Here is a 22,391-nt window from a genome sequence, read left to right on the forward strand (position 1 = left end):
GCTTTGCCTCCCTCCTGCTGCGTCATCGTGCGTGAAATGGGCGCCACCCCAGGGCTTTGCTCACAGATGCGCTGTGAGGATGAAAGAGCCATCACCCCTCCGCCATCACCACCGCCACCGCCTCTCCCAGCCCTAGGGTCATCATCCTTTTGGCAGCTGTGCAGACGCTCCGCTCTGCAGTGCGTTCTCTGCTGAATGCTGCTCTTCTCTGGGTTCCGAATTGCTCAGCGTAGTGCCATCATCCTCTAGTCGCATATCAGTGCCAGTTAAGAGTTAATTTTAAACTGGCCTACATGCTTACTAAGTTCTTCATCTTACATGTTTTTGATCATGCTATTTCTTCTTTTGCTTCTAATGATTTATATCCCCAAGTATTGTCACCTGCTAGAATTCTTTTAAGGCCATGGCCACTGTGTCACGAGGCCTTCCCTGTCACTTCTTCCCATTCCTTCTCTGTCGGAAGGAATCGGTGTACCTTCTGCCTGCGCATGTAGTATTTTTTCCATCGTTGTCTCTCGTACATTCTCTTGTATCTTACCACCAGTAGGATGCACAGCTGTGAGGTCAGAGACCATACCTTATATCCGTACTACCTACTTGTCCATATGTAATAGGTTCTTACCCAGTGAGATTATTTATTAAAATATTTGTGAAGATGAATAACTTCAGATTTTTTAAAATTATTTTCTAGATTAAATATAAAACACCTCATGCCATAGGAGACGTATATTTTACAGAAACTTTTGATAGTGGAAGATTGGCTGGGTAAGTATTCATGCAAGGGAATGTTTCCCTTGACTTGATGAGCTTTTTTGAAATTATTGGTTATTGGCCCATGAAAATTGTCCCTACTATGCTAACTATAAAGAAAAGGTAAAGTGCTTTATCTGACAGTGTAAATGAATACCTCGACACATTTTTATTTATAGAAATATTTAATTTGTATAGTTATTTATATAAAGAAAATAAATGAAATGTGAATATAAAGTAAAAATTTTAACATTTCTTCATCCCTTAGGACAGATAGCAATAGCCTAATTTGATGTGAGAAATTCAATTTACTCTTCCATTCTAAGTAATGGTAACACAATAAGTTATTGCTTACTGATTATTATGTGCCGGACACTGTCCTAAGTAGGTAGGTAGGTATTATCTTTACCTCATTTTACAGGTGAGGAAACTGAGGCTTAGTGTATTTTATCCATGATCATACAGCTAGTAAATTGCAAATTGCAAATTTGATTTAACTCTAACCTTGCAAGAGGAGGTTTAGGCATCCTTATTTAGTCTCTAAGTATTTATTTTTGAATGAGAAGTAACTGTTGGGTATTTTTTTTTTTTTGTATTTCTAATATGCATTGTATCTATAAATCTCTGATTTTATTTTTAATGATGTTCATTTGCTTTTACCTGTATTTATAGGTGGGTCCTATCAAAAGCAAAGAAAGATGATACAGACACAGAGACTTCTATATATAATGGTAAAATATTTGTTTAAATATTCAGTGTAACTAGTATTTAAATTTGTTTAAATATTCAGTGTAACTAATAACAAAGTTCACTAGCTTTTGAGATTATATTTCTATTAAATATATCTATTTAGGGCCTCAGTCATCACAATAGAACATTCAGTCTTTTTCCCTTTCCAGTATTTCTAGAAGCCTTCCACTAATTTATACTGAAGCCACCAATATTAGCTTTCTTTACAGTACTATCTAGTATTCACAGCACTTAATGATAGCTTTTGTCAAGTGCCACTTGAGTAAGATTGATTTCAATATTTCAGGAGTAAGCAAATCTGCATAAAACATTATGTGCTGGATATAGGATTTGTACTGGGAGTGGACTTATTTAAATTTTTCAGATTAAGTTAATAAAAATATAATATATGTTACATATCAATTCTTTAAGTGATCAACTTTCAGGATGTCTTATAAAACCATGTACATTTTTTTTGAAGTTTTATTCAGAATTTATATTACCTGCTATTGTCTGCTTTTGGGTAAATGGTTAAGAGAAAGTTATTGTTTATTTGAAGTTGGGAAAAATCTCTTGTCTTTGAGGAATAATTACTTTGGGACAAGTTTTCTAAAATTAAAGTGCTAGATGGTACCTTTTTCATAGCTGGTAAGTGTCTCTGCATAATTACAAAAACGGCAATCTTTTAAAAATTCTTTATTGTAAATATCCTAAAAACGCTAAGCATAAGGTTGTTACTTCTTTTTTTTTTTTTTTAAAGATTTTATTTATTTCGTTTTAGAGAGAGAGGAAGGGAGGGAAAAAGAAAGTGAGAGAAACATCAATGTGTTGTTGCCTGTCATGCACCCCCTACTGGGGACCTGGCCTGTGACCCAGGCATGTGCCCTGACTGGAAATCGAACTGGTGACCCTTTGGTTTGCAGGCTGGTGCTCAATCCACCCAGCATGCCAGCCAGGGCTCAAGGTTGTTACTTCTTAAAAGGCCTTTTTTTGTCTTGGTCAAACCACACATTGGTAGTAATAATACAATTTATCACCATTGTGAGAGAAGAAACATCAGATAAATTCATCTTTTTAAGAAAAGTATAGTATAACCAAATTAGAGGGATGTAAGCAAAAGATACCCAAAAACTTTTAAAATTTCATTTTTAAAAGTCCAATGAAGTCTGCACAATTATATACCAAAACATCTCTCTGATTCATAAGACTGGTTTGGGTTCTTGCACTGTGGGTGTTTTCTTTTTTTTTTAATAAAGAAAAAAAGTAATATAAACAGCATTAGTGATTCAAAACTGCCTGTTAATATTTCAAATTGGCACAATACTGGGAAATAATTTTTGTTAAACTGAGGTTTTTTGGGGGGGGGGAATAGGCAATCCTAGAATTTTCAAAAGTAGAACAAATTAATATAAGTTGGTTATATTTTTTTCTAAAAAGAGGAAAGAAGAAAAATCCAATATACAACATTTGGACCACAGGTATTGTACGCAGTCCACGATCTAATCTCAGGAGCTTCCTGACCTTAAACATGGGAGAGTTCTGGCTTAGGGAGGGCCTGACTCAGCTTTGCAGCCGCCCAGCTTTGTGCTTATCCAGAGCTTGCTGCACTCTCTGCCAAGGTTCTGAGAGCCGGCCGGCCGGCTGGGCGTGGGAGGGGCGGCTGCAAGTTATGTTCACTGGGCGTACAGTTTTCCAGATAAAATTTAAATCCCCACAGTAACATCTGCAAGGTAAGAAAAGCAGCCATTAAATACCATGTATTTCCAGATACAGGAGACTGAGGCAAACCACACACCTTGCATGAAAGATGCTGTTCGTCTTGTATGTAATTTTAAACATCTCATTTTTAAAATACAATGTTAATAGACCTTATGACAAAGGATATTTTGTAACTTAATTGATTAAGAAGTATTTCAGAGAAATCCAAACTAAGCCAGCTTTCAAAGGGCTTTAATCAGATACCATAGTGTTTATTATTTATTAGTTTCCACAATTTTAGCTAGAAAATGAAACAATTCTCTGGTAAGAGAAAAAGGAGTAGATATTATTTCCTGATTTAAATTTTTAAAAACATTTTCCTGACTCAGCCTACACAGAAAAATCTTATTGCTCACCACTGCTGATAAATAATTTTTAAGTCAGTGTTTTGGTTGTAGTTGAATTTGCTCTGCTGTATATTTTAGGAAGATGGGAAATAGAAGAATTGAAAGAAAACCGAGTGCCTGGTGACAGAGGACTGGTGTTGAAATCCAGAGCGAAGCATCACGCAGTGTCTGCGACATTGGCAAAGCCCTTCGTTTTTGCCGATAAACCATTGATAGTTCAGTAAGTTTTGTTTTTGAACATTTTCTGAAATTTATATTAGCTTATATAATTTGACTTCTGAATATAGCTAGTTATAAAATGGGCATAAAAATTCAGATTTTCCTTTTCAGTGTCACTTAAACACACAATGCATGTCTACACACAAGCACCCCAAGGTTTTGACTGAAAAGCAGATTGATTTAAAAATAATAGACATAGTGGTTGCATCTAGACATAATAGGATAACTAAATTATGTTTACAATTATAGATACAATTTATAAATTGTTCTTTCTCATTCTTAGCTTTTCATAGAACTTTTTCCTTAAATCACCTGTATCACTCTTAATTTTATTTTACCTAAAATAGTGAATGTGTACATTTAAATCATGTGTGCACCATTTATTTACTTTATATTCTTCAAAGACATGAATTCCTTTATCAGCTACAGCTTAAAATTAAAATATTAATAAGGCTTTGAGGAAAACAAACGGTCCTTTATTTAAAAAATAGAAAAAAACAAAACAAATCCTTTCTTCTGATCATAAGAGAAGCTGACATTTTGAGCATTTATTGCCCCCCGCCGTGCGGGGTGCCCTTTAAGCACCGTGGTGGTCCTTCGCGGCGCAGGTGCGGGCAGTGGGCCCGTCGGAGAGATGAGCAGACAGAGACCTGGTGCTTCATTTATTTGCCTTTATCCTTGGTGTCTCCAAAGGAAGTAGCAGAATCAAGAATAAATCTCAGGTCTTTTTGACTTCGAAGTTCATGCTTATTATATTACTTTATTGCTTATATTGTAGAGATCTTGAGAAACACAGCAGAGTAAAATAGGGGGAAAATCATCATTAGCTGGCAACTCAGAGATAAGCACTTAAAATGTCTCTCTGTTTCCTGTTCTTTTCAATACAAAATACACACACTGATTGGGTTCAAACTATGAAAGTTTTGTACACTATGCTTTATGGTCACTAAAGTTTCTTCAGAAAGATTTTAAACAGTAGTCCATTAAAATTACCACTAATTCCTGTTGCTTCTCTAGTTTTCTTTTTTAAAAAAATTCATTAAACAAATTATAACCTATTTGCTTTTCACTGATAGCTATTTCCTCACAGATTTTTGTCATGTATTATTCACCAGTTTACCAAAATTCTCTTCTAAATACAGTCCAATAAGTCTATGTCTTATTGCCTAAACAAGACAATTTCCTTAATTTTTACTTTTGCTGAGAATTACTCAGTGTTATAAATCCACAAAAAGACTCTGATGTCAGTTCACTTAGCTGTTACAGTGTACAAGGGGGCCCCCCCAAAACCAGGATTTATCTATTAAAAATTGTGTATTTAATCTTACATGTTTACACTTCAGTCACTTCCAAAGTGCTCCTCATTTTATGCAGTACAGCTATTGAGACTTTTTTCCACTGCTTAAAACAATTTTTGAACTCATCAATTTTGATTCCTTTTAGTGCTTCTGCCCTTGATTGCTTCACCTCTATCACATTGACAAAAGGTTTCCCTTTGAGAATTTTTTTCATCCGGGAAACCAAAAACAAGGTCACTCGGTGTAAATGGGTGAACAGGAAGGGTGGGTCCTGCCATTTTTGGTCAAAAACTGCTGAACACTCAGCAAAGTCTAGGCAGGTGCACCTGTAAATTATCCATCACGAAATGGGCAAACATGTTGAAAGAGTCTTCAGAAATATTCACTGAAGCCAAAAAAAGTCTCTCACAACAACGCCAGCTCGTGCACTGATACAGAAGGGTTCCTAGAACACTCACAAGCGGGGGGAGCCTGTACCACAAGGGGCCCACCCTCCAGAAGACAATTCTGGGTTTTGGGGGGTCCCCCTTTGTATTTCCCATATCTTCTGGCTCTTAAAGTCTTAAATACTCCAGGTTATTGATTGAGATTATGAAATCTCTATGCTGAAGGTATTTAATTAAATACACAATTATTTAACATGGTTAGGTATAAATTAACTAAAAGACAAATTAGTAGTGAACCCAAATATCTAAGATCATTAGCAATTTCTTAGAAATCTGTTGCTGTCTTTTTCAGTCTGTTAAGAAATACGTATAGTGAATTCCTTATCTGAATTTGAAGTTTCCTATTATAGCTTTAGTGAAACTATTTTATTCTTAATTCATCAGTTTTGATGGAAAAATTATTTCAGAAATTAGTTGGCTTTTTAATAGTTGATAATCATTCTACTTTTAATATTTAAGGATGTGCATAGAAAAGAGCATTTCTGCTTATTTCCTCTAGGTTGTGGATAAGCTTATTGTGGGCTTTCTGGCAATGTAAAACATTTATGTTTAAATGAATTGAGAATGCTATATTAGATTTTAAAGAGCAATTAGTAATTTTTATTTATCAGCAGTATGATTTTTTTCCCTTTATTTAGATATGAAGTAAATTTTCAAGATGGTATTGATTGTGGAGGTGCATACATTAAACTCCTAGCAGACACTGATGATTTGAATCTGGTATGATATTTTAATGTTTAAGAAAACTTTATTAAAGTTTACAAGTACTTTAAGGAGTAATTGATAAAACTGAAATTTTTATTTCCAACTGAAATGGAAAAGAACTTTGAAAATAGTTACCTTCATCCAGCATGAGTTAATGTGGCTTTTGCAGTGTGCCTTCAAGTTTCACGCACTGAAGTGTTACTTGATTGCACCTGTTTTCGTAATCTTTAACAACATAAAAACAAATGCCATGTCTACAACTAAGAAATAACATGTTACTTATAAATGTCACTGGGAGATCAGCTTAGAGTCAATTTTCTTTCCAAAATAAGAATCGTAAATTTGTAAGAAATAAGATAACAGAGCAAAGAAGTGAAACAAAATGACCGAAGAACTAAACTAAAAGGCTGGGCCAGTTCCCCACAAAAAACAGCGAAACACATTCTCCCAATGAAGCAGGCTGTATCAGGAAGTCTGCAGGCGAGGAAGGAGGCGTTCCTTCCCGTGTCCTCCTGCAGGAGGCTGTGCCAGCCTTGTGGCAGGAAACAGAAATGAGGTAGATGAGGCGATGAGACACTTGTTGGAGTCCATGGCACTATGCAGACTGTGAAAGGCGGAGTAAGGCATTCATGTGCTGTTATTAGGACCCGGTAAAGGGGAGGCTCTAGGTAGTATATGTGGAAGGTCTCGTTTTAGGTATTGTCAGGCGACGATCACCTGAAGGTGTAATGACAATAATGAAATGTAATGCCAAGTATTTATCTAAGCACTTTATCTGATTAGCTCAGTTAATCCTCAGAGAAACCTTATAAGGCAGGTACTATTATTACATCCATGCCTCAGAGGTGATAAATTAAAACTACAGGGAGGTTAAGAAATCTGCTTAGAGGCACAGGCAGCTCATTTAAGTGGCGGTGGTAGGATTTGAACCCCAGCACCTGACTGCAGATCCCATGCCCTCAACCAGTCGGCCACATTAAATAAAGAGAAATTACTCATAGTAAACCAGTAGTTAAAACAGTCTCTGTGTGTTTTTGTGTCTGAATTTCTCTTCCTTCTGCTCAGGAAGGTCATTTTTCTGGTGTATTCCTGAATAATAGTAATGGATAATCATTGTAGTCTTGAGGTCATAGGTATCCTTTTCTCTATGCTCAATTTTCTTAATAAAATATTAATAATACAAAAGTACAAATTTACATAAAGTCATTAAAGCTTATTATGATGTTGCCAGGGTGGTTTCAGCTTCCCTCCTACATGTTTATGGAGGAAGTAGTGTGTGCTTTAAAAATTATTTATTTTGAAATAAAATTTGCCATTTCTCCACATCCTTAATTGTCACTTGTGTCAAATAATTCCTTGGTGAATTACCATTTAACATAGTTTTGTAAAGTCTACCCAGCTAGACAGAAAGAGAAATTCGTTAAATACTCTAATTCTGAACTAATCCCATCACTCATCTTTCTTTGAAGGAAAACTTTTATGATAAAACATCTTATACCATTATGTTTGGACCAGATAAATGTGGAGAAGATTATAAACTTCATTTTATCTTCAGACATAAACATCCAAAAACTGGAGTTTTTGAAGAGAAACATGCCAAACCTCCAGATGTAGACCTTAAAAAGTTCTTTACAGACAGGAAGACTCATCTGTACACCCTTGGTATATCCTTTTCATTCATTCATTCATTCATTCATTCAGAAATATTCGTTGACCATGGATCTATTCATGGCAAATGTTTTGGGAAAAACAAACGTGGATTCTACCCTTAAGGAGCTTATCTTTTTAGGAAAATAAGACAGACATATTTCTAGTGTAGGTGGAAAGTAAAAGTACTGTTTGCGAGGTACAGCTGAGGTGCAGCCAAGAGTTCAATGTCACGGCCAGTTTGGGGATCCTGAGAAAGCCTGGTGAAGGAGACCGTAGCTGAACTAGTTTTAAAGTGTAGATAGAATGTAGAAGATAGGCAAAAAGGCTGTTTTAGACACTGTGACATTCGGGATGCTGTAAGAATAGAGAACTGGGAATGAGGTGGAAGAGAAGGACGTCTAAGGCCACACTGAAAAGCTTTGATTGTGTCCCTTGGGCAGGTGCGATGATCCTCAGGTCCTGCCTCGTGGTGGCTGTGGCCGTATTTAAACTTTGAAAGGGAAAGCACTGAGCTGCCATGTGTTAGCATAGTCAGTATTTGCAAAGTATTAACATCCTTTGCTTGATGTAAATAGGAATTTGCGTAGACATGGAGGGGGCAAGACGTTACAAGGGGTTGTTTCTCCCGTTCTCAGCACGTATGGTGGTGGGGCTGTGGTCTGCCCAGGGTACATAAAATCAGAGTGCGTCAGCGCCCAGCAGGACGACCACGTCCGAGGCTAAGGTGTCAGCTTCCTTCCCAAGGGCTGCAGGTGCAGAAATGCTCATTTGGTCTGCCAGGGCAGGGACCACTTTCACTTTTAATGTTCCCGTTGGCATCAAAGACCATATGGTGCCACTGGAATGTAGTACTGGACATTTTGGGGAACGTAAATTGTAGAAATTGTGCGAAAGTGTAACTAAAACAGCAAATGAATTTAATCGGAGTTTACTGTACGAACCTGGTCAGAGGCAACTTGGTAGGATATGATAAAGGCCATAAGAGGTTTATGTCCTTTGAAACACAATCCCACTTTCAGGAATTCATCCAAATGACCTCTGTGTGAAAATATAATACTATTAATTAGAAGCGACCCAAGTGTTCCAGTAGGAGTTTTCTGTAACAATACAAAATAACTAAAATGTTTAGCACCAGGAAAGAAATGCTTATGATGTTAAAATGGGGAAAGAAAACAAGACTCAAGAGGCATATCACGAAGGCCACTGGGCAAAGTATGGAAGCACATGGAAAAAGACTAGGAAAAAAACTAATTGTCATTATCTCATATGCACTGTGCTCTGTGCTAGACACTTTGTTTAGAACCATTAAGTGAGGCGAGCAGTTTCTACTTTGCCTCAACTTGGTGTAAGTAACTTGTTCTAGGAAGTAACTTGTTACTACTGATAGGACTGGAATTGAAATTTAAGTCTGACTCAAACATTTGCTTTTCTTACTACTTACTGTACATGGAAACTGTTGTGCTAAAATTGAGTGACTTTTTTCTTTTAAAAAAACCTCTGTAATACAATTATATTTTTATAACATTGTTCTATAATTGTTCTAAACCTAACAGAGTACCTTAAAGGACTTTACAATCCAATGCTTTTAATAGTAGACTCATTTAAAATAATTAGTAGAGTTTTCTATGTGGAATTTTTTTTTTTGTCCAAAGGTTTTGGACAAAGATTTGTTGTTGTTTTTTTTTCATATACGCCTATTTGTCGGGTGCTTTTTTGTTTTAACTGTAGTTTTAAAAAGTTAATGTCAGTTGCAAAATTTGTTCAGAAAACATTCTTTTCAAGATTTTGAGAAACCCCTTTTTTGAATTAGGAAGAATCTAGTTATTACAGTTTTGCATTTAAGGTCTTACTCTTAGCTTGACTTTTTTCCTTCGTTGCAGTAATACTGTGTTATAATTTCAGCTGTTAATAGAAGAGAAAATATGGAGAAAAAAGAGAAGGGAGAAAATGTTGAGTGTCCTTTTGCATTATTTGAGTTCGTATATAAACTACAGTATTTGATCTCGACGTAAGTTGGCCCCACTGTGACTGAAGGCCCTGGAGACTGGTACGACGCCTGCGTTGCTTCTCCAGGAAGTGGTGGCCCGTTTAACCGATGAGTCGGGGTGACTTGTTGGCAGCCCCTCCTTCCGCAGCATATTGAAGGCAAACGTTAGGCAGCTATTTTCATCTGTCATTCTTTTCAGAGATATAAATTTTACCCAGGGACCCCCTTCCGTGTTTACAGAAAGAGGAGAGAGCTTCTCTCTTGTCGTTACAAAGGATAAGGCAGTTCCTTATGAAATTTTTGGCATGAGGATGTTTAGAGAGCTAGAGTTAACCTCAACATACTGATAAGTATAAGCTTGAATAATTCCAATCATCCATAAAATATTTATACAGTTTATCAGTCACTAAATTTGAAATGCCAATGAACTTTAAGGACTTCTAGGAAATGATAGTAATGTGTTGATATTAATTTCCTAGATTGTAGGAGAATGTCCTTGTTTAATATACATTAAAACATTCAAGAATGGTGTCTATGAGGTCAGTGACTCACTCTCAAGTGGTTCAGGAAAAAAATGAATTTTTTTGTAGTGTATGTGCGACTTTTAAAAGTTGAGGTTGTTTCAAAAAATTATTTTAAAACACTAAAGAAAATTGGGTTGTATTCTGTAACTATAAAAGAGTGAAGCTGCCACGTTGTGGGAGTCCCCAAGTGAGGTTTTATTTGAAAAGTAATAGAGTATTTTATTAAATTATTATTAAAATTTTAGTTTTGATTTTAAAAAGCGCTAAGTCTAGGGATTTCAGTATATCTTGATTTAATACCTTGCTACCTCCTCTATTTCTGGTGGAGAAAAAATTTTACCCATGAAGTTTAGGCTAGTTTTACTATTTAGAAGATTACTTTTTGAATGTCTATCAATATAACTATAATATATTTCCATTGGTCTTTAGTGATGAATCCAGATGACACATTTGAAGTGTTAATTGACCAAATAGTTGTAAACAAAGGAAGCCTCCTGGAGGACGTGGTCCCTCCTGTCAGCCCCCCGAGAGAAATTGAAGATCCCAGCGACGAAAAGCCTGCCGAGTGGGACGAAAGGGCAAAAATCCCTGACCCTTCTGCTGTCAAACCAGACGACTGGTGAGCACAGAGTTCAGTACTAAGGCGTTAATTGGCACAACTAGGTAATGACGCAAAACATGGAACTGAGGTTTACTACTAATGAGATGTATTCTGGTAAACATCAAAACTACTTATTTTGATTATTTTGGGTGAAATACTTTTCTAAAATGGATCTTGCACTTCCATGCTTTTTAATTATCTTAATTTTTATTTTAATTACTATTTTAATTTTATTCCTTTTTTCAATGTATTTTTATTTTTGTGCTTTCAGTGCTGTAGGGGACAATTATGTAAATAATTGTCAACTAATTTAAGGGACAATTGTCTCTAAATCTACCAACACTTTAATTCCTAGTTTAATCTTTAACATGTGTGTGCATATTTTACATAGTTGTTGTCTTTTCTATTACTTAGCCCTAAAATAGGCATATCTCCAATGTCTTATGAAAGCACAGAGGACTCACTCATGCCACTTTGCTTAACCGTAATTTTTTTTGCTAGCTGAGTTCATTTTTATTTTTCGGGATTATGAATATTTTCCCTAAGAAAAATGTATTCAGTTCATGAGTTCCCATAGCTTGATTTTTGACGCTGAGAGATACCTGTATGTCTCCTCATTTATGGGGGTGTTCTTTGTCCTTCAAATATGTGTTGTAATTTCTCCATAAAAATCTTGTTACCTTTATTCCTATGAATCTTTTTTTTTTTCCTCTGCTAATTGGGTAACAGTTTTGGTTTTGCTAAGTAGATTATCTGTCTTTTTGTATTTGACCCAATTTATCAGCTAGCTATTGCTCTGTAATAATTACCAAAAAATAGCAGCTGAAGACAAGAAACATTAACTCACCCAGTTCCTGAGAGCTGGGGATCTGGAAGTGGCTAGCGGAGTGGTGTGAATACTTGGTACGAGTTTATAAAATTCTGTTCTTTGTTTACTAAGAGTCTTTTTTTCCATGATTAAGTGTTGGATTTTTAAAATACATTTGTGCATGTGTTGAGATGACCATACAGATCTCCTTAATTTTTTTTAGCATGGTAAGTTATATTGATTAATTTTCTAATGTTGGACTAACCTGACAATCCACTTGGTCAACAAGTATTGTCCTTTATATATATATATTTGCTGGATTCTAATTGCATTTTTTTCTGTCAGATGTATTAAAGTAGAATTTCATGTTGTTAAATTCATATATTTTACATACAGTTGTTAGTTTCGATGAACATATACAATGATGTAACCGCCACCACAATCATGATACAGAATATTTACATCATCCAAAAAAGGCCCTTCATATTCTTTTGTAATCAGTCTCCACCTCCCGCCCTTAACCCCAGAGGGCAACCACTGATGTGATTTCTGTCCCCATTGCTTTGTCTTCTTTAGACTGTCATATAAAATGGAATCATACTGTGCATAGCTTTTGTTTCGGGCTTCTTTCACTTAGAATAGTGCTTTTCGAGGTTATTGGTTATTGCAGCTGTCGATGTGGTTGGATGTAAACCCATCATCTCACTGTTGTTTCCTGTTTGTCCCGTATATTCTGTGGGCCTTTACAACAAATTTTTCCTGACTTCTTTTGGATTGAGTTATTTTATTATATTTTAGTCTTCTATTTTTTCTTTTCTGTTCGCTTATTAGTTTCCACTCTGGTTACCTTTCAAATAGCATACCACTTCATGTCTAAAATAGGAATAAAAATAAGTGCAATAAAATGTTAGCCACTGTTGTTTGCAGGAATTGGGTTGGGAAGCGTCCATTACACATTTCTCTCTTCTGTTGCTGTTTTGTGAACATTTTCAGAACAAAAGAAAAAACACTTGAAGATGGATGTGGCCTGACAGCTTCTTGACCCTAAGTGAACCTTCTCTCCCTTCCAGCCTTTGCGCTTTTATCATACATTTACTTCCATATGTACTGCGAAGGCCATACATGTTTATTCTTCACTCAGTGTCTTTTAATCGACAGTTAGGAAGGGAAAAGCCCTTTTGTTTACCCACATATTGACCATTTCTGGTACTCCTATCTTTAGATACAAATTTCCATCTCTTACGGTTTTCCTTTTGCCTGATACACTTCTCTTAACACATTGTAGTGTGTGTCTGCTATCACTGAATTTTCTCAACTTGTATTTGCCTAAAAACTTCTTTATTTTGCCTTCACTTTTGAAGGATGTTTTCACCTTTGGATGAAGGTTGATAGTTATTTTGCAACAGTCATGTCTTGTCTTGGGACCTGCATTGCTTCTGGTAGGAAGTCATTTGTTGTTCCCATCCTTGTTCCTCTCTACCTAGTATGTCATTTTTTCCAGTTAGGTTTTAAGGTTAATTATTACTAGTTTTCAAGTTTGATTTTGTTGTGCCTTGATGTAATTTTTTGGTGTGTGTTATTGTTTTGGGTTCTTTGAGCTTTTTGGAATGTGGGTTTATATTTTGAAACAAATCTGGGTAACATTTGGCCATTATTTCTTTAAATAGTTATGTTATCCTCCCCATCTCTTTTTGGGGGACACCCCTTAATATATGCCAGACTGCTTTATATTATCCCAAAGGTCACTGAGGATCCACTCATTTTTTTAAACCAGTTTTTCTCTCTGTGCTTCATTTTGGAAAGTGTTTATTCCCATTTCTTTGAGTTCTTATTTGTTTGTAAACATTGAGGTTACTACCTATTCAGAACATAGAGTGTTGCTCCTGGAACCAAAAGTGTTAACTTGTTAACTCTCTTACAGATAAAGAGATAATGAAAAAAATGCCTTTGCTTTCAGGCAAATAGTATAATAGGGAAGTAACTTGTTCAAGATAGGAAGAACAGTATGGCTTTTTAAACAATAAAAAAATCACTTATTAGCGTATCACTTTATGAATTTATACTATCAGAAAAGGTAGGACCCCATCCCTCCTTGTGGGTGTTTAATGTTGTTTCATATTTTTCTCCATAAAGTGTAATACTGGAACATAAGTTTGTTTTTAAATGAGAGAAACTGCATATAGAAACCTCATTCTGATTGGTGGTATATATTAGAAGTGTGTGTGTGTGCGCGTGTGCGCGCTAAAAGAAATGCTTCCTTAGATCTTAAACTCTGCTTACTCTGAGCCCTAGAAACTGAAGATAACATTGATTTCAGGGAAGTACAAGTTTTTACATATAGAGAGTAGTTTCAATTTATTTGGTTAAGTTTTGTTTGGAAAATTATATTGTAGCCTCTTGTGTAAAATTTCTACTCGCCTATAACAATGAAAATTATGTTAGTAGTTCTGTTCAGTACATATTATGATTATGTTTATATATTTTAGAATTTACTGTTATTTTTAAATTAAAATATAAAATTATTAAAATTAAATACAGAGTTTAAAAAATATTAGAGTAGGGAAGACCTTTCCAAATACGAAATAAAATTGAAAAATCAAAAAAGAAAATACTAATAAAATTTAACTACATTAAAATAAATTATTTGTATGTGGCAAAAAAGAAAAAGAAAAACCATAAACTATAATTTAAAATACATGAGAAACTGGAAAAATATTTTAAATTCATATAGCTGATAGAGGGCTAATTTCTTACCAATTTTTAATATATTCCAGGGTATTATTTAAAGCCTTATTTGTAACAGTGAGACTGGGGGAACAGTGAATGTCCCTCAGCCAGAAAACAGAAGACGACGCAGCTGGCCGGGAAATGAGGCCGAGATCCGTGCAGCTAGAACAGGCGCCCGAGGGCAGCCTTCCCGCACAGTCAGCGTCCAATATGTGTTTGTTGCTGACTGAGTGAGCTTTTTAAGTGACAAGGCAACATTTAATACACTTTGTTTAGAATGCTCGTTGTATTAAAAAAATATATATACATATGTGCACATCTACATAGAGCACAACAGGGGACTATATGCAAAAGCAGTGGCCAGTTAGCAGAGGATGGCGGGTGAGAGAGGGGAACGGGGGGCGGGGCATAGTGAGCACAAGGACAGGAGGGTGGGAACTAATTTATGTAAAATGCTGTGTTTACAGGGATGAAAATGAACCTGCCCAAATAGAAGATTTAAGTGTTGTGAAACCTGACGGCTGGCTTGATGATGAACCAAAATTTATTCCAGATCCTAGTGCGGAGAAGCCCGAGGACTGGTAAGCTCTCCTCACCTCCAAAGGTCAATCGTCTTCTTTCTCACTTGCTTTTTGTTACTAGTGTATGTGACCGAGAGGGGAGTATGGAGGTTATGATACCTGCTTTGCTCTGATATCCTCAGGAATGAAGACATGGATGGAGAATGGGAGGCTCCTCGTATCCCTAATCCAGCCTGTCAGGTTGGGTGTGGTGAGTGGAACCCTCCCATGATGGATAACCCGAAATACAAGGGAGTGTGGAGACCTCCAATGATAGATAATCCCAACTATCAGGTAATAAGCACTCGTTCCAGTCCCACTGTAGAGTCAAAAATGTTATACTCTTCTATTGTAGATCTAGTAATTGATAATGTTAACTTTAGAAAATTGATTTGTAATAGTGTGCCTTGGCTATCTTGGAAAGTCAAAGAAGATAGACTTCAACTAATTTATATTTAAAGAGTAAAACATTCTTTAATTTTTTTCTACAGAAATAAATTTAACAACTGGAGATCAGTCACTTCACACTGTACTTTTCCCTAATAATTGATGATCATTGTGGAATAAAGTTCTATTTTAGAATTAAATATAAGAAACAAATTCTGATCTAGAGGACTGACTGCCAGTGCTTAATTATTGTGCTGCTTACTTTCTGGTGTTACTAAAATTTGGATTTTTTTCTAGCATGAATCAGATATCTTTTGAGTGTACCTAGGTTTTTGTAGAAGTCCCCACATTATCCATTTAACCCTGTGTTTTTATCTAATTACTCGTTGATATTTTCTAACATGTATTACATACGTGCAGTTCCATATTCTAATTGCTTGCTTTAGTTTTTCTTCATAGTATTTGTCCAAGAGTGTTTATTTGGTAACTCTTTTCTTTAATGTCTCTCTCCTTCATTAGACTTTAAAGTCCATAATACAAGAGCCATATCTGTCACTGTATCCCTAGAGTCGGCATAGTGCCTGGCACAGAATAGGTACATGTGATGGCAGAGTGAATCAGCGAGCGATCATACCGTCAAATTTATTTGATTTGGGTGCGTTTAATCATTTCAGGGCTAATGGAACTTCTGTGCTGAGTAATTGTTCTGAGGTTCAAACATGATCGATTGGGGATGCCTGTCGTGGGAAGATGTTAAAGGGGGTGGCTCCATGTGGTCAATTTTAATAATATCTTGCCTTAAATAACTTTACTAAATATAAAAAACTTGTCTAAAATAGTATCACTTGTGAAACTTAATTACTCAAGCCTCTGTGCGTGTAGGATTTTCACTTTGCCTTTTTTTTTTTTGCAGAGTTTAAATTCATTGTTATTTATAAGAACATCATGTATTGTACAAAATATGAAAAAAATTCATTTCCAGTGATTTACTGGTGAATTAATATCAAAGCTTTTTTTCCCTCCAGTGACTATAGCTGATTTCATTCAACAACAACTATTGTACTTCTTAAGTGACATTTATAATGAAATCACTTCATTTGAAAATGTCTTCAAATTATTTTTCTTCCAGGGAGTCTGGAGTCCTCGAAAAATTCCTAATCCAGATTATTTTGAAGATGATCATCCATTTCTTCTGACTCCTTTCTCTGCTCTTGGGTTAGAGCTTTGGTCTATGACTTCTGATATCTACTTTGATAATTTTATTATCTGTTCAGAAAAGGAAGTAGCAGATCGTTGGGCTGAAGATGGTTGGGGAGTGAAAAGAATGATAGCAAATGCTAACGAGGTACGGTACTGACTATATAGTAATAATTGGACTTGGTCCTGGTTATAGCCATGCAAATTACCCTTTAAAAGGTAAATAAATATGTAGTAATTACTAAGTATCAAAGAAATATCCTTATATTTATATAAACAGAATACTTAGCTTTATTATGATAACAACTTCATTATAAACTATGTAATTAACTATATGTATATGTCAGTCTTCATTTCATTCTTTAAATTATGATAGCTATAATGGAATTATTTGCTTTTATAGAAATGAGACTACTTAATATTTATATTTGTAGTCTTTGTCTATAAGTCTTTGTCACCTTGTCAATTCCAGGCCTAAGTGGTAGCAGTAATTCTCAGGCTGATTTTATTAATAAGTCCTTTAAAAGTACAGAATGAGTTATCAGAGAGTTGTATACTTCTAAATGAACCAGATAATACAGTGTAGGGCAAAGTAGGTCACAGTTGTTTGTATGGAAGATGATGCAATAATTAATGAATAATAATATGAGAATAAACTCTGTGTTTCACATACTCACAACGTAAAGCTACTTTTTCTACACCTTGCGTATACATCTGTAAAGACTAATTTCGCCCTGGCCGGGGAGCTCAGTTGGTTAGAGAGTCTTCCCTGTACGCCAAGGTTGTGGGTTGGATCCCTGGTCAGGGCAGACACAAAAATCAATCAATGAATGCATAAATAAGTGGAACAACAAAGCAATGCTTCTCTATCCTTCTTCCTCCCTTTCTCTAAGATCAATAAATAAAAATTTAAAAAAATTTAAGACTAATTGTATCCTGAAATTTACCAAAAAAGATTGTCATTATTCTTGCTAGTAGGTTAGTGGTTTCCACCTACAAAGTCTCCAACAGCCATGCATGCTAATAATTAAAAGTTGAAACTTTACAAAGTATAAGATAGGAAAGTGAAGTATTTTTTAACTTAACAAGTTCACACTCCTTAATATCAAATGCCAAGATAAATAAGCTTTTTGGGTAAGCTCTATTTTCTAATGCAGGCTTGTGACCTCTGAGCTGTACTTTGACGCTTGCTTTGTCTGCAGCCCGGCATAGTTGCACAGCTGAGGGCAGCTGCTGAGGAGCATCCATGGCTGTGGCTCATTTATCTTGTGACAGCGGGACTCCCAATAGCACTAATTACTTCATTTTGTTGGCAAAGAAAAGTAAAGGTAAATAAAATTAATTTCCTTCAACTTAAAAAATAAAACTTTTAGTGTTTAAGAGTTTTCTGAATTGAGCAAGTGGTTCTTAAAAGTAATAACCAAAATTTGTATAAATTTTTATTGTGTATAATGTCCATTATTGCAAAAAAAAAGCTTTTTAAAAAATAGTACTTTGCTTTTAGTAAAAATAGCATATGTTAAACTACCACAGAAAAAATATGAAGACGCAGAGTATAAAAAAACTGACATATGTCAGCCACAAACAAAGGGGGCGCTAGAGCAAGAAGTGAGGGAAGAGAAAGCAGCCCTCAAGGAGCCAGTTGACTCGGAAGAGGAAAAGAAGCAAAGTGACGGTGAAATTGTTGAAAAAGGTAAGACAGTGATAGTGATTTGTAATGGAGACCTGGGCAAAGCTCATAGAAACCGTCCATTACCTGGTAAGCACTAGCTCTTGGACTTGCTGTCAGATTTATGCCGTCTGAATCCCCAAGAATGGTGACCGTGGCAAAGAGAAGCAGTCATCCATGCCTGGCTGTTGTGTTCTGAGCAGCCACCACCCTATTCATAGTTTTCATTTTCTAGGAAGAAAGGTACTTAAATATTGTTCAGTTGCTTACGAGCCCAGCAGCTGTGTATCCCACATGCTGCAGATTTTTGCAGGACTTCTCTTGCCTCCAAGAATGCAGATGAGGTGAGCAGCGCAGACCCTGGCCTCTGGATGCGAGGAGGTGTAAGGCCGGTAACTGCAGGGACAGTGTCAACCCCAAGTCTTCCCATGGCTGTTGTTTCTCAGAGAGCTTATCCTATTGAATAAGTAATTGGCTCTCCTGAAAGGATTGCTGGATCCTATGTTCCCTCCCTCCCTATCCCACACTCCTAAAGGTGTTAGAACCTTCTCACATACGTCTAGGAAGATGTAAAACAGGTAACATCTGCCAGGTGTCCCACACCAAGATCCAGATTGAGCCCTTTACAACTTAAGTTATATCTTGAGCACTATTTTTAAATTAAGTCAATGAAACAGTTGATTTAAAAGCCATAATCTGAAAAAACACACATACATATGTATGTTTACATATGTATTTGTACATATATACGAGGTTTATCTGGAAAAAGTCCAGCCATTATTAATATAACAAGAATGGTTTGCGCAACATTGATATGACCTGGCAGCCAAAGAGAATGGTCTGGAATGCACGTGTGTGAACAATGACAACTTCACTGTACTAGTCAGTGGGGGCAGCAGACGCCATTGAGTGAGCATGTGCACTGTGTGGCCGTCACATTCAAGATGACTGAGCAAGGACAGCAACAAATCTGCATCCAATTTTGCGTTAAGTTTGAACATTCCTCTGTGGAAACTATTTGGATGATTCAGAAGGCCGCAGCTGCCAACAGCTGGTAATTGGCAGCTTCATCAGCACAGTGCACCTGCTCATGCATCACACCCTGTGCAGAGTTTTTTGGCAAAATATCAAATCACCCAGGTGACTGCCCCCCTACAGCCCAGATTTGGTGCCCTGTGATTTCTGGCTTTTCCCAAAACTAAAGTCACCTTTGAAATGGAAGAGATTTCAGACCATCAGTGAAATTCAGCAAAATACGATGGGGGCAGCTGATGGCAATTGGGAGAACTGTGTGAGGTCTAAAGGTGCCCACTTTGAAGGGGACTGAGGCATCAATGTCCTATGTACAATGGTTCTTGTATCTTCTGTCTTCTTCAATAAATCTCTATTTTTCATATTATATGGCTGGATACCTTCTGGACAGACCTTGTAAACACACACACAGATTCTTTGGTTTCCATGCTACATGCAGACTGTATGCTTAAAAATTCTTTAAACCTGTCCTTTTCCTCAAATATGATTTATTTATAAAATGTAAAATAATGAGTATTCATAATTAATTTAAAAAAATTCTAATTGAAGTGATTGCTCTTAAGCATTGGAATACTTTTCAGTAGCTAAATTCTAATTCATCAAGTCTCTGCCTTTAATAAAATCTGTATTCCAGAAGAAGAAGGTGAACCTGAGGAAAAGAGTGAAGAAGAAATTGAAATCATAGAGGGGCAAGAAGAAGGTAATAAATCAAATAAGTCTGGATCAGAGGATGAGGTAAGAAACTCTAACAGAAAATAAACCACTTTCTGTCTCTGATCATTGGCCAAAAAGTTATTTCAATAAAAGCAGCAATCTGGTTTGTGAAGGATTTTTTTTTTGCCATATTTCTCTTAGCTTTCATAATAGCCTCCATGTTTAAGAAACGGTATAAAGTAATGAAAGAGTACAAAGAAAGAGCTGCATCTGTAAAGAATTATCACTTTATCATGAAAGTATTCTGTTGAAAGGTATAATAAGCACCATTTGAATATTTACAAGGTAATTTTGTTTATTACAATTCTCTTCACAGCCATGGTAAAAACATTGTCATTGACTCAGTCATTTACATTTCACATTTTCAAATATTTCACTCATTGGGTTGTTGAGTACTGTGTGCCTGATATGGTGTTTTTTCCTCAAATCTTTAGTAAATTGGTTTTCCCATGAACGTGACATGTCTACCGCTTTTTATATCCTGGTATGTAATAGAACTTTCCACAGTGCCTTTTTTGAGTCAGTTATTGTGGAATCAGAAACATCCAGAGTACAGTTCAGAACCAGAGCGCTCTCGTTGCGTCGTTTCCACCAAAGCCGGGTTTCTCACTTCTCCCGCCCTCAAGGAGCTGCGTGATTCCACCCGCGGGGTTAGCGAGGCTTAGCGAGGGTGGCAGGCCGGTTTTGCCTGGCCTGTCGCATAGGATGAAATACACTTTCTATTTTGCCCATGTGAAGAAATCTCCCAACTAAAGTTGTTGTTGTTGTTTGTTTTCTAAAGCTTGTTCAGAACATATACCTGGTGGCTGGTCTTACCTGCCTTGTAAGGTTTTAAAGGGGCTTGGGGGATCATTATCAAGTATGAATATCCATATTTAGAGGGAGCTGGGTGAAGATTATTTCTTCTAGAACAGAGTTTTAAACAGTCATTGTTTCAGCTGTCATTCTCTCAGTAATAATAATAATACTTGCAATCATTCACTCAAGTATATATTCTAGTTATATTTTGTGTCACAGAATATTTTGTGTACCTTTAAAAATATCTCCATTCCATCTTCCAGTCTTTTAGTCTTATTGTATACATTGTCAGTAAGCCAAAACAAGCCAATTTTGTATAGTATAGCCTAGAGAAATAATTATAACTTTTGTATAATAGAGAACTTCATTATTTTATATTGTTACATGAGTTTAATTTATGTGTAAATGCTTGTTTCAGATGGATAAGAATTAATGGGAAAAAAACCCCAAACCATAGATGTTTCCCTCGTCTCTCCTAAGTTTTCTCAAGTATTGTGTGCCAGAAACTCTGTCAGAGCCCCTGAAACCACGTCAGCAATTCACTGCTTACAGAAATACTGTGATGGCTAGTTAGTGCTTAATATCCCACAGTGAAAATTTCATAGGAGCTTTAATTAATTATGACACTGAGATTAAGTTCTAAATCATAAAATCGTGAATTGAGTTGTTAGCAATATACCTTGTCAGATGCATATTGGATAAGCAGAGTCCTTCCAAAAATGTAATCATGCCAAAAGATCAACAAATTAAAACATCAACTTTATACACATCTTTGGTCAACTGCATGAAGGAACATAGATGATCTAGCATTTGACTGTTAGAACATGTATTTTAGAGAATAAGAAGTACCTTATTTATTACTATCTACTAGTCTACACACTGGGTGGAAGTAAGTGTTTTCATAATTCTTTTTCTCTAGATGAAGGAAGCTGATGAGGGCACGGGGTCTGGAGACGGGCCGGTGAAGTCAGTGCGCAAAAGGAGAGCCCGGAAGGAGTAGCCATGTTCAAGTATGTTTAATCCTGCGAGGAATGTGGCGTTCTAATGTCAGTGTGCCAGGATGGAGCTTGAATCGATCTGCATTCTGTTTCTAATATCTAGTAATGTTATTCTTTCAGACATCCATTTCAGTCTTTTCAGGAAAAAAAAAAGCCTTTGAAGTTACCTGGTCTTTGAATTTAGAATAAAAAAAGTGGCACGTTTCATATGATATTTATCAGATTAATATCATTAGAAGTTACACAGTTTTAATAGTTTGGAGAAAGTTTCAGTTTGTACGGAGCAAAATAACATGCAGCAGTTTCCCTGCTATTGGAAAAATCAGTTATTGGGCTCTCCTCTTAAATGGCTATACTACAATATAATGGGCAGTTCCACAATAAAAATAAGAGTGTGTTCTGTTGTACAGAGCTAAGTGCAGTAAAGTTTCTGTATGACTGTTCTATCAACAAAGTGTTCTATGTGACCCACATTTACCTAGTTTGT

At 36.1% G+C, this 22,391-nt stretch overlaps 1 protein-coding gene across 1 annotated transcript in view; it reads left to right on the forward strand.

Annotated features, from left to right (window-relative positions):
- Positions 1 to 22,043, forward strand: part of CLGN (calmegin) — a 33,701-nt gene extending 11,658 nt beyond the window's left edge. Inside the window, exons 3-15 of the mRNA XM_054561825.1 lie at positions 692 to 765; positions 1,423 to 1,481; positions 3,663 to 3,804; positions 6,186 to 6,267; positions 7,722 to 7,914; positions 10,843 to 11,032; positions 15,017 to 15,130; positions 15,253 to 15,403; positions 16,626 to 16,841; positions 17,896 to 18,021; positions 18,227 to 18,386; positions 20,029 to 20,129; positions 21,826 to 22,043. Of these exons, the coding sequence (XP_054417800.1) occupies positions 692 to 765; positions 1,423 to 1,481; positions 3,663 to 3,804; positions 6,186 to 6,267; positions 7,722 to 7,914; positions 10,843 to 11,032; positions 15,017 to 15,130; positions 15,253 to 15,403; positions 16,626 to 16,841; positions 17,896 to 18,021; positions 18,227 to 18,386; positions 20,029 to 20,129; positions 21,826 to 21,906 (1,689 nt within the window). The 3' untranslated portion in view covers positions 21,907 to 22,043. The remainder of the gene's footprint in view (positions 1 to 691; positions 766 to 1,422; positions 1,482 to 3,662; positions 3,805 to 6,185; positions 6,268 to 7,721; positions 7,915 to 10,842; positions 11,033 to 15,016; positions 15,131 to 15,252; positions 15,404 to 16,625; positions 16,842 to 17,895; positions 18,022 to 18,226; positions 18,387 to 20,028; positions 20,130 to 21,825) is intronic.
- The last annotated feature ends 348 nt before the right edge of the window (positions 22,044 to 22,391 follow it).

This window comes from Pteronotus mesoamericanus, unplaced genomic scaffold (assembly GCF_021234165.1).
Source record: "Pteronotus mesoamericanus isolate MK-2021 breed Mesoamerican mustached bat unplaced genomic scaffold, CSHL_Meso_final contig_163, whole genome shotgun sequence".
Classification (NCBI taxonomy): domain Eukaryota; kingdom Metazoa; phylum Chordata; class Mammalia; order Chiroptera; family Mormoopidae; genus Pteronotus; species Pteronotus mesoamericanus.